General features: G+C 44.0%; 1 protein-coding gene across 1 annotated transcript in view; it reads left to right on the top strand.

Moving 5' to 3' along the window:
* Positions 1-9264, top strand: part of STAU1 (staufen double-stranded RNA binding protein 1) — a 27497-nt gene extending 18233 nt beyond the window's left edge. The window contains exons 4-12 of the mRNA XM_089661080.1: positions 2058-2126; positions 3296-3452; positions 4404-4542; positions 4623-4788; positions 7283-7381; positions 7999-8211; positions 8308-8451; positions 8545-8688; positions 9115-9264. Of these exons, the coding sequence (XP_089517206.1) occupies positions 2058-2126; positions 3296-3452; positions 4404-4542; positions 4623-4788; positions 7283-7381; positions 7999-8211; positions 8308-8451; positions 8545-8688; positions 9115-9264 (1281 nt within the window). The remainder of the gene's footprint in view (positions 1-2057; positions 2127-3295; positions 3453-4403; positions 4543-4622; positions 4789-7282; positions 7382-7998; positions 8212-8307; positions 8452-8544; positions 8689-9114) is intronic.
* The last annotated feature ends 3236 nt before the right edge of the window (positions 9265-12500 follow it).

Genomic DNA, 12500 nt, shown 5'->3' with positions numbered 1-12500 from the left:
CTGTAGCATGACATCTATAGACATCTGCAGTATTCAGAAGATACTTCTGTGGTGTTTAATGGAACCAGTCACAATAAGGCTTTTGTGGGAATCTGGGTATTCTCTTTTTTTTTTTTTTTTTTTTTTTTTTTTTTTTTCTTTTTTATTCCTTTTGGTCCTACAGAGTGAAAGTGTCTTGTTATATCAGTTAATGAGAGGGGAAAAAAAGAATAAAAGTTGATCGTGCCAGAAATTCAAAGCTGCCCTGTGCCCTCTCAACACCTCTGTGTTGTGTCACATGGTCCTTCTAGTCCTTCTTTTGGGCTAAGAATGATGAGCTCTTATGTTGTGGAGATGGGAGAGTGGGGGTGGGTTTAAGCAGTTTGGCTGACACCACTCAGTCCACAGTAACGCTTTGTGTTGTCAGCCCCAAAAGGGGCTTAGGAACTGGGAGCATTTCTATCAGATCAATAGGTATTTTTCTGTGCTTGCAAGGTCTGCAGTGTATGCATTGGTGCATGTGCAGAGATGAATAGCTATTTTTTATTTTTTTGCCTTGGCATATGTTGTAAGCATTTGACCTGCGGCACCTTCTAGGAAATGGGGTGGTGGGAGGCCTGCACTGGTTTGATCACCCCTCCTTCTGTAGGCCATTACATCTTACTACTGAAGATCAATTCTAATTTATTGGAATTCTAAAATTATATTTTGAGTGTGTGCTGGTGTGATATTCCAGCAGGCAGAAAATGCGGCATTCTGTGTGTGTATAATGGAGAGTTTGGTATCTTGTTCTGTTTGCTCCTTTGTGTGAAATCCCTAGCCAGTTCCTGCCAGTCCCTCTGCTTTCCTATTAAAAACTGACCACACCAGACAAAGAGAGCACAGCGTGGTCACTGCTCTATCTGTGCAGGGAACTCTGTGTGCTCTCCTCCAATGATCAGACTTGTCCTGCCATCACTCCCCACTGTTCAGCCATTCACTGGAAAGACCAGTGTACTGCTGTTTCTCTTTTATGCAGCAGAGAACAGAGGGTATGTGATCACTAAATGTGTTGATAATGTGTTTTTTTTTTTTTTTGTTTTGTTTTGTTTTTTTAATCTATACACTGTTTTGCTTTTCATTTCTGTATTAAACTGGGTTGTTTTTACAAGGTTAGGGTTTACATATACATATAGTTTAAAATCACAAAAGTCGCACGGTATTCATATCTTTTTCTCATCTTTGCACCTTCAAAGGGTTTTTTAAAGCCAAAGTTACAAAACATCAAGGTTGCATGAAAGCCCTGTTAGAGCCACATCAAGTTGCAATGAAAAGTTGCCATGGAATTCACACGACTTTGGGGTTGCAGCTGTGTGAACTGAGCCTTAAGGTGTATAATACGGGCACAGCTGAGCGGGAAGGTATAGGTGGGCAGCATAATATAGGATTTATAATCTTTACATGGTTCGGGGGGGGTATTCTATAATAGATTATAATATCCATACATGGTTCTGGGGGAAAGCGGGGGAGGTTGTCGTATAATATAGAGGATACAAAATACTATAGGAATGATGTAAGAGTATACTACACATACACAGTTGTTGGGAGGGGAGGTGTAATATAGGACTGATAGATTATAGTATACTTACACAGTTGTCGGGGGGTGTAATATAGGACTGATATAGTATACTTACACAGTTGTTGGGGGTGGGGGGGTAATATAGGACTGATAGAAGGTTATACTGCACATACACAGTTGTTGGGGGGGGGGGGGGGTAATATAGGACTGATAGAAGGTTATACTGCACATACACAGTTGTTGGGGGGGGGGGGGGGTAATATAGGACTGATAGAAGGTTATACTGCACATACACAGTTGTTGGGGGGGGGGGGGTAATATAGGACTGATAGAAGGTTATCCTACACATGCACAGTTATGGGGGGGTTAGAACTGATATGAGCAGATAATCTGTAAACAATCCTCAGATGGCCATGTGGATATGTTCATTCTGTGGGGTGGAGTGGGGGGGGGCAGTGTTAGTTGGTGGTAATTTCCAGTACTGATCGTGACGGAGAGTTGTTCTCTCGTACCCCCCCAGGTGATACGGCCAGGACGCTGGCAGGATTACAGCCTTCTTGAGAGAGTGGGAGAAGATCGCCCAAACCAAGTGGGTATCCGTCTCTTCTACTCGCTCTTCTATGACAATTTTCTGTCCTGTTCTTTTGGGCCTTCTGTCCCCTCTTTACAAGAATCTGTTCGTAGTTGTCACCTCTCCCTCTCTTTGGGATCACTGTCCAGTCATGTCACATTCTTCTGACTCCATATTTGGTCTCCTCATGTACATGGAGCTTCTGTGGGTGGAGATAATGAATGCATCCTTGGAGGAAAACTCCAGTTAAAGGCCAATAAAATGTACAGTTCACTACTCCACAACCATGGCAATGGGATTGAACTTGCAGCCTGGCTTTTCATGATTCTTATCCTCCTGTTTTTTGAATGGCCTGTCTCAGTATGTACAGAAGAGAAACAGGTTAAGCTCTTATGTTGTGCTTTTCTTAACCCCATTAAGTCTAGAGAGCTGCCAGGAGGGATTTTTTTTTTTACTTTCTCCTTAAAGGACAATTTCACTCCCTTCAACTGTGCTCTGGAGATCTTCCCTGTATGGTCCTGCCCAGTGCCTTACACTCTCTGTAGGAGAAAGTCCCGAATGGGCCCTGTACCATGGCTTCATTCATTTCTCTGTTCCATAGTCATGGCGGGCCATCTAGAGGAGTTCAGCCATGGGAATGAATGAGGCCACAGCACAGAGCCCATTGGGGACTGGATCCTGCAGAGTGAGTGAGGCACCAGGCAGGGACAGGCGGTGAAGGTTTTTAGAGACGAGGGGTGAAAGCCTAAATTATTGCAAATCTGTCACAACCCCAGTGTAAGAAGCCTTTCACACAGCTGTTTGGCTTTGTGCCTCTTTACTGTAGTGGAAACACTTTGCAAGATTTTCCTAGTGGATGATCACCTCCTCTGATGAATGCAGTGATTTCCACTATGTTTTGTTAGTAAACTTTTAGTTACGTGATCTCTCTCCACCCACAAAGGTTCTCCAACGATGAGCGGCAGCCATCATGTTTATTCAGATCATTAGCTGGTTTATGGAAGGGGGGGGGAGGCTGAGAGGGCTTGCTTAGGATGTCATTTGTCAGCTTTCCTGTTGCTCTTCCAACCTGACCACTGTTTTGGCCCCGCAGTACCCACTTTTCTGATGGGACTCTTCCTGTCTTGTTATTGTCTCACCTTGTCCTGTGCTGTCTTTAGTGCTGACTTTTGGTGCTTTCTCTACAGACCTTCACCGTACAGCTCACACTGGGAGACCAGAACTGGGAGGCCGAAGGGACAAGTATTAAAAAAGCTCAACATGCTGCCGCCGCCAAAGCCTTGGAGGGGACAAAATACCCGAAACCTACTTCCCGCCCATCTCGTGGTGAGGGAAGAAACCCAGGTACAGATTTATGCCTCTATGGCATGTACATATGTAATGTAGCGTGTCACGTGTGCGGTACGATTGTAAGTATAACACAGAATGATTCACACCAGCTCTATAACAGCAAGAGGTCCCTTTGCAGCCCCAGCAGCCCGAAGAGGTCTATGGAAAGATTTCTGAGAGATAACTGTATTGTTTAGTGGCTGGGTGATCTTATGGATGGCGGGTGGGGATTGCTGTAAAAACTTAGCATTCGGGGTGTTGGGTTTCATTAGGACAGTGAAATCATCTATTTTCTTTCCTTGGGTCTATAGAAGATCTTGCAGTATCCTCTGCATCTGGTGGTTGAGTTTGTTGCACTGGGGATTATTCAGATACCCCCAAACATGCGTTGTGGTCATTTCAGAGGCTGTGGATAGATACCTATGGTAACAAAGTAAATTTGGAAGTTTTTTTTCTACTACCAGGACCAGTGTCTGTCACTGTGATAGGGAATGCCAGGGACATGCTGAGACTTGTACAGGAGTTTGAAATCCCTTCTCCCTTTCTGTTGATCTTAATATCTGGTACACTGGGGGAGGGGGGGCCAGATTTGTCTGGTTCAAAAGACATCTTTCAAGAAAGGGTGTATGTTTGCATGTCCCAGACTTTGGTCAGCATGTAGCAGCACAGTCTATCCAATGGATATTCATCCTGCAACTCTTTTATCGTTTAAAGGAAGCAAACCCTATGCTGCACTTTGAATGTATTCGCCAGCTGTGGTGATTGTTCAGTGGGGCTCATTTTAGTGACAGCCATCCAGGAATAGAGGCAATATAGTTACCTAAAGCCTAACTCCAGCCCAAACATTTGACTTTGATTTGTCCGTGTCCATATTAGAGTATGTTTCCCCCGTCAAGCCAGGAAACGATGATCTGTATTTAACATGATGTATTGTGATGTTGTTCATTGCGTCTTTGTATTTAACAGACAGTATAACCCCCACTGTGGAACTGAATGCATTGTGTATGAAGCTGGGCCGGAAACCCACCTATAAGCCCCTGGACCCTTATACAGGAATACGTTCCCCATACAGCTACAACATGCGGGGTGGCGGTTATCCCCCACGGTACGTCTTTTCAGGTTCTTCTCTATTGGTACCAGCAGACTGGTAGGTAGATTAAAACACTTATTTCTGTTCTCCACAAGGTACTTCTATCCGTTCCCCATGGCCCCTATGCTGTACCAAGTTGAGCTGTCTATAGGTGGACAACAATTTCATGGAAAAGGTAGAACGCGGCAGGCCGCCAAGCACGATGCAGCTGCCAAAGCTCTAAAATACTTACAGCATGAACCCCTACCCAGAAAACTCGAGGTAAGAGACGTGTTGTATAGGAAGGGTAATCAGTAGTGTGTATGCAAAGGGTAATCATATGTGATGAGATAGATAGATGTGTGTGTATGTATATGTATGTGTATAGATAGATAGATAGAGAGGTGTATGTATGTGTATATATATATATATATATATCTATGTATATATATATATATGTGTGTGTATATAGATAGGTGTGTATATGTGTGTGTGTGTGTGTGTGTGTGTGTATATATATATATATATATATATATATATATATATATATATATATATATATATATATATACACACACTGTGTTTGGGGAGGGGTTAGCAAGGCCTATAGTGTCAAGAATGCAATCCCCACTGTGAAGCATGGTGGTGGCAGGTGTGCCAGCTCTAAGGGCACGGGAAATCTTGTGAAAATTGATGGCAAGATGAATGCAGCATGTTATAAGAAAATACTGGGAGACTATTTGCATTCTTCTGCACGAAAACTGTGCATGGGACACTCTTGCCTTTTCAGCATGACAGTGACCCTAAGCACAAGGCCAAGTTGACCCTCCTGTGGTTACCACAGAAAAAGGTGAAGGATATGGAGTGTCCATCACAGTCTCCTGACCTTCGTATCATCAAGCCACTCTGGGGAGATCTCAAACGTGCGGTTCATGCAAGACGACCAAAGACTTTGCATGACCTGGGTACATTTTGCCAGGATGAATGGGCAGCTATACCACCTGCAAGAACTCTGGGACTCGTAGACAACGATTTAAAAAGACAGCATGCTGTCATTGATTTTAAAAGGGGCAATACACAGTATTAGGAACCAAGGGCAGGCAGACTTTTGAACAGGGGGCATTTCATTTGTTTACTTCTCTTTTATGATTGGGCCATTCTTTTATGATCTACAGTTACAGAATATGATTCCCATAAGAAATAAAATAAATGTGTTTTACCTGCTCGCTCATGTTTTCTTTAAAAATGGTGCATACTGTATATTGCCAATTCTCAAAGGGTATGCATACTTTTGAGCGCACACATAAATATAAATATATATATATTTATTATGGAAACGCCAAAAAGAACAAAATCGTTACCTGATATTCCTTTGGCATCCAAGACGGTCTGAATTCTCCTGGGAATTGACAAATGTAAGCCTTGGATGGTGGATAATAGCATCTGATACCACTCTCCATGCGAAAGCCATAACAGTTCTTGCAGAGATGCCGGAAAAATGAGCTTTAACCTTGTTCTGCAAAAATGATCCTAGTTGCTCTATGAAATTGAGGTGGGCGCCCACTGAAGCTGCTAGACTTCGTCTGCATGTTTGTCCGACCACAATTTGGCAACACCAGCTATGTGAATCAGGGCATTGTCGCCTTGGTAAATGGCGCTGTCTTGGGAAACAGTGTCTGCACCATGTGGTGCACATGGTCAGCCAAAATTTGTACGTAGGCGCTGGCAGTGACTCTACCTTTCAAGGTGATGATGAGGCCTGCAGAATACCAAGATATGGCTGGCCACACCATGAGTGTTCTGCCACCATGCTTTACCATTGGCACAAGACAGTCCTGGTTGTAAGCTTGGGACAGTGTTCACCACACATAAACACATCTGGTGGTTGGAAACCATGTGAAGCTCAGTTCATTGGACCATATTAAAGTTTTCCATTGATCAGTAATCCACGTTTTATGGGTGTTGCACCACTCTCTCCTCTTTTGAACATTAATATCGGTCACTAGAGGTTTGGCAATGTTTTGCTTATGGAGTTCCCTCCACACAGTTTTTGTGGACACGGGCTTTGGAAGACTGAGAATGAGCTCTGCAGTTACACTTTTGCAGCAGTTGTTTTCTTATTCCGGATCACAATCCTGCGCAATGTCTTTCGGTCAGTTGACCATGTCGACTGCACCTATGCTTGTCACACGATGTTTTCCCAGAAGCTGTATTTGCCGCCATAACCTTTGATACTGTACCTCACGACACAGCAAATAAATTGGTAACCTCGGGTACAGATGCACCAGCTAAGCGGCACCAACAATTTTGCCTTCTTTCAAGGTCGGTAAGCTCTGACAGGAATCCGTATTACTAGCAGTGCACGCAGTGAATGACGAAAGTGAGGCTTCCCGCCTGTTAGCTAGGTGTCGCATCACACAGCATAAGCAAAAGAATGTTTTATATCACTTCCGCTTTCAATAAATAAATATATATACACACACCCTTTATACTTGGTGGCCAAATAGGAGCACCGGCCTTATGGTAGACAAGGGTTCACCTTTAAATTGTCTACAAAGATTTCTGAGGACCTTATAGGATGAAGAGATGGTAAAGACCGGCTTGTACCGTCCACTATTAGTCAGGACAGCCAGTTTTGCCTTCATGAAGTGCATCAGCTGCTGGCTCTGTGAATTGGGTTTCTACTTTTCTAGCTACAGTGTATATGTTTACATTATTTGTATGTGGCAAGGTCTGTGTCCATCGTCTTTTTGATCCTGTTATTTTTATCTGGCAGATGAATGGAAAAGCATCGGATGAAGAAAATCTAAATAAGTCAGAAATAAGCCAGGTGTTTGAAATTGCACTCAAAAGGAACTTGCCTGTGAATTTCGAGGTGAGACCTGGCAGCGGTGGGGGGGAATGGCTGTGTGCCATGGTATTGTCTTGTTTGGTTGGGTCCTGTGTGCAGGATTTTATCCTGGATCATTTTCTGCTCTAGAACAATGTCTGCACTTGGGGTTAATGCTGACTTGAATTCAATTTACTAATTACAATCTCCCCAGAACTTAGCCATAGGTAATATGGAGGGGATATTGCCCCTGAGGAGGAGTAGAGGCATTTATGGGGTGAGTGGATTGGGAGCTAGGATGGCTGGGACACTGGATGGCAGCGTGTTGTATGGCATCGCATGGCATTTTTGGGTGGGTGTCATGGCACTGTAGGGTGAGCATTTCTCAAAAAGCAAGGGGGCACTGGTATGGGGGGAGGAGTTATGGAGAAGATATCAGGGCACTGGAGTGGTGGGGTATTGTTGGCCGTGCAAGTGGTATAATTTTTTATAACAGTTGTTTCATTGCTGTGCTCCATTATCTTAGCCAACACTCTACTAACTCAAATGTATACAGACCTCAACTACTCCATCTTTAAAAGCTAGAGAAAATGTTTCATATTTGAATAAAGTTTCTGGAGTGCAAAGCCACACCGCAATTGACATGACTGGCTCTTCTCCAGGTGACCAAGGAGACTGGTCCCCCTCACATGAAGAGCTTTGCCACTAAGGTGACAGTTGGAGAGTTTGTCGGAGAAGGAGAAGGGAAGAGTAAAAAGATTTCTAAGAAGAATGCTGCCATGGCCGTCCTTGCCGAGCTGAAGAAACTGCCTCCTCTTCCCACAGTAGAGAAAATGAAACCACGAATCAAAAAGAAAACTAAGTCCATCGTGAAGGTGAGATGAACCAGCTCCCAGAATCCCCCCCCCCCCTTTCCATATGGATATCCTCCTCCAGAGTGCATCACTGATTTGTCTTTTCTGGTCTTGTAGCTCCCGACCAATCCAGAGTACGGACAGGGCATGAACCCCATCAGTAGGCTAGCTCAGATACAACAAGCTAAGAAGGACAAAGAACCTGAATACACCCTCATCACTGAACGAGGCCTACCCCGGCGCCGGGAGTTTGTCATGCAGGTATGTGTGGGGGACAGGCCATTATTTCAAAGACTGTTTTATTGCTGTGTTTGCGGATTGATTTCTAAGTTTCATTAATTCCTTCTTTCTTAGGTGAAGGTTGGGAATCAGACAGCAGAGGGAATGGGCACCAACAAGAAAGTGGCCAAACGCAAAGCTGCCGAAAACATGTTGGAGCTCCTAGGGTTTAAAGTTCCTCCAGCACCTGCCAAACCAGCCCTGAAGAATGATGAGAAGGTGAGCAGAACACGTGCCTGGTGTGCGAGGACAGTTCTGGGAATATAGTGTATGCATGACTGCCATTAATGGTCTGTCCAGTTAGTATGGAGGTTATTCCCAGGAATTGGGGGGACACTTGTTCAGCAGTGGTGTCATTCCTTTAACATATATGAAGTGTATGAGTAGGTTGACATAATTCTTGTAACATATAATGTATATGGTGATGTCACTTTTGTAATTTGTATATAACCTAGAGATCAGTGGTGTAACGTAAATCATTGAAAGTGAAAGACATTTTGGGGTTACAACTAACACTTCTCACCTTCCATCTAGGCCTTGCACAGTGTTGCTACTCCCAGATGGTCGGGTGATATGGGTGTCACTGTGCCAAACTGTGTAGTTAGACCCAACTGTACATGCTCTGCTCACTGTGTATGTTTTCAGGCTCCAGTGAAGAAACCAGTGGATGGGCGGAAGGTGACTTTCTTCGAGCCTGGATCTGGAGAGGAGAACGCAAACAGTAAGTTGTCACCTCTCTGCTTTCTGGGTGTGTGCTGCCAAATCTGTTTATACTTCTACCAACCACCGGAATAACACATTGCCACTCTGATCTCCCATAATTTTCAGCATACTGGAGAGTCCAATAGTGTATAGATAAAATGCTGTTGTATCAGGATGGACCCGACTCCCCAAGATATGAAAAATCCTTTAGACATAGCTGTTTGAATTTGTTATTGGCTTTCACCCTTTTGATTTCGATAATTTTGTAAACTTTTCACACTGAACCACAGAAAACCACCAATTAATGCAGCTCTGTATTCATTAATACAGAGCTGCATTAAAAGGCACTACCAGCATGCCTTTTTCACTAAAAAAAAAAAAGAAAGACGTCTTTTCTTCAGCTCTGTTGTGTTAGACTAACCTGTGATTTTTGCAAGCACTTTATTCAATCAAGACTGTTCTCTATACCGCTGCTGGAGGCTTTGTCTTCAGTTCTCAGTGACCTCACACAGTGGTCCTCAACCTGGCTTTGGAGCCCTCCACATCCAGGCCCCCCGCTGGACTGAATGTTGCAAGGCTATCATGGCAGTAACCTGGGTTCTCCATGGAAGTGTTTTCTCCATTTCCATGTCCAGAGTCTGGCATTACCTCTACACGTGTCCTGTCTCTGAAAACTCAGTGCATAAGCTGGTTGGGCCAAGCTCTGGGAGCTCCCGTATTCTTATTGGTCACTCTGCGCCATTATTTGCGCCATTATTTCCTGTTTCCTTCCAGCTTTGGAATGGAAAGAGTTACCAGTGTGGGACTGAGCGCCAACATCATCCACAAGGTGTAAGGTTATGTATGCGTTCCCCTCACTCTCTTTTCCGTCCTACAGCATTAAAGAAGCATTTCCCCACTGCAGCTCCTGTTAGCAATCACCTCAGCCTATAACTGAACTTTGCAGCAAGGAGCACATGGAAGGGCAAGGCATGTCAAAAAAAAATCCCAGCTCACTTACCAGCCAGTCTGCAATAAACTGAATTAACCCCAACAGTTGATTCCATTATTATAAAGCCAGTGCTTGCTGGCTTTGTATCTGTTTAAGGATTTGGTTCAGAAATAGTCCATTCTCACCATGGATATGACCGTGTGTCCTGCCTTACAAATTTCCCTACCATACCGGTGGAGTGTGCACCTGTCTTAGGTTCCGTTCACACCTATGCAGTACGCTTTTTGTCTGTTTTTGCAATGCTTTTCGCAGTTTGTTTTTACTGCATTTTTTTGTTCAGCTTTGTTTGTTTTTCGGTAAAGTGGAATTTTTTTTTTTTCTTGTTGCTGGGCAGAATAAAAATGCAAAACCGTGAACCTTACTGTGGCACAAATGCTGCTTTTTAAAAAAGTCCCTGACCCTCTCCAAAAATGCAGCGGCTCTAAAAAGCATAGGTTTGAACATGTTCCATAGGATACCATGTTAAATGGACTGTAGTGCGTTTCTGCAAAAAGCACTAAGAAACGCAATGGAGTGAACGGAGGTCTAAGGATAAGCAGTTGGAAACCCTTTCCAGAGTTCTGTTCTTGTTGGCGGGTCACACCCTGCACCCAATTCTGGCTGTAACTTTAGTTTATTTAAAACATGTTTGGTCAAAATCCTTTGAAGAGCATATGACCACTGCCATGTTTGCTGTTATGCTTGTTGAATACTTGCAAACAAATGCCTTTTTAGCATTAGATTTCAGCTGTGATGGTGTGCTTGGAAGCCTTCCATCTGATCTCTCTCATGTGCCTCCTTTTCAGTACATATGTGCAAAAGAAGCATTTGATCTACATGGCCTTCAAGGGAGAACGTCTCTTTAGACCACCTCTTGGTAATACCATCAAAGATGCTACTGTTTTTTGGAGTGGGGTGGCGGACATTAATTCAGTGGGAGGACTGACTGTTCCGATGGACGCCTTGGCATTCTTACTTGGGGTCTGTGACACATTCACTTCCGCTACCTACAAAAAGCTATTTGTGTTCTATACTGCCTTCTATACTTGTTATTTTTTTGACATGAAAACCATCAAACCCTTCTACGATCTCCCAAAGGAGGTCCATGGTGAATTCTTTTCTGCCCCTCCACAAACTTACATATGAGTCTGTAAGTGTCCCAAAACACTTGACAAGATATGGGCTACTTGGGTGAAGGCTAGATACCTATCCCTCTAAGGTGGAGACCGTGTAGAGCAGTGATCTGGGTATGACCCTTTGGAAGTGTTTCTATACTATGCTGGCAATGTTATGACACTGCATTTCTAGATATGTGGGTTCAGGAGGTGGTTCTAATGGGACAACCGATTAAGTAGTTGGGACAAAACAGTCGTGTTTGTGGACAGGCTAATTTGATTGACACAAAGGACCAGGCTGTCCCTGGTGGCACAGGAATCCAGGCACAGAAGTAGTCCTGGACACTGTTGATGCAGATGACTTGGTCGTCTGAGGAATCTCATCCTCTAATAAACGTTTTGGATTTTCACGTGATTTGGCTGTCTCTGTAGAGTTGGGCTATCTTACTAGAAGGTCATGTGATTCAGATTGTGATGGTGTACATCAGCCGTCACAGAGGAGCCAGAAATCTTGCTGTGGAAAAGAAGAGTAGATCCTGTCCTAACCAGAACTGCATGTTCCAGTCTTGTCAGCTCTGCACATTTCAGGCATAGACAGTTGGTAGGCAGATTCCTTGGAGAGTAGTCCCTACACCCAGAAGTATTCTAAGGTCTGTGTCACCATTGGGGAATGCTGGATGTGGACCTCCATGTTCAGCAACAAACTGGAGAGGTTTGTATCAAGGCAGTCACACTGTGGGCCCTGCCAGACTGTCTGGATCCATATCCCAAGGGCCAATTTAAGGGACATGGGCATCTCCAAATTTGTGATTTCTTTGTTGACGCTTGGGAAGTCCACTTCCTTGCCAGGTCTGCCATCATACATGGAAGGCATACATGGTGTTAATCGTGGGTCTTCAACCCCAGATGTTTCTCATCTCCTTGCAGCGGGGTCTGGACCAGCGTCTGGCTCTCAGCACCAAGAAGGATCTTTCTGCTCTTTTCTTTTTAATTCAGAGACCTTTGGCATCTCACTCTTTCATTATGACCTTCATACAGGCAGTCTCCCATGTGGTTCCCTCCTGACCTCTGTTGGATCTGAATCTGGCTTGCTCTGTGCTTCAGAAATGATTAGAACTCGTTACAGGAATTCCTTTCGCTACCTACCCGCAAAGTTGTTTTTCTTGTAGCCATCACCTCTGTGAGGCAAGTGTCTGAACTATGGATGACCCTATCTTTCAGAGAACTGTTTCTGGTTTTGCATA

Source organism: Staurois parvus, unplaced genomic scaffold (genome assembly GCF_062004578.1).
Source record: "Staurois parvus isolate SC_StPar_1 unplaced genomic scaffold, SC_StPar_1.0 ptg001305l, whole genome shotgun sequence".
Classification (NCBI taxonomy): Eukaryota; Metazoa; Chordata; class Amphibia; order Anura; family Ranidae; genus Staurois; species Staurois parvus.
This window is presented reverse-complemented; position numbering and strand designations above follow the sequence as displayed.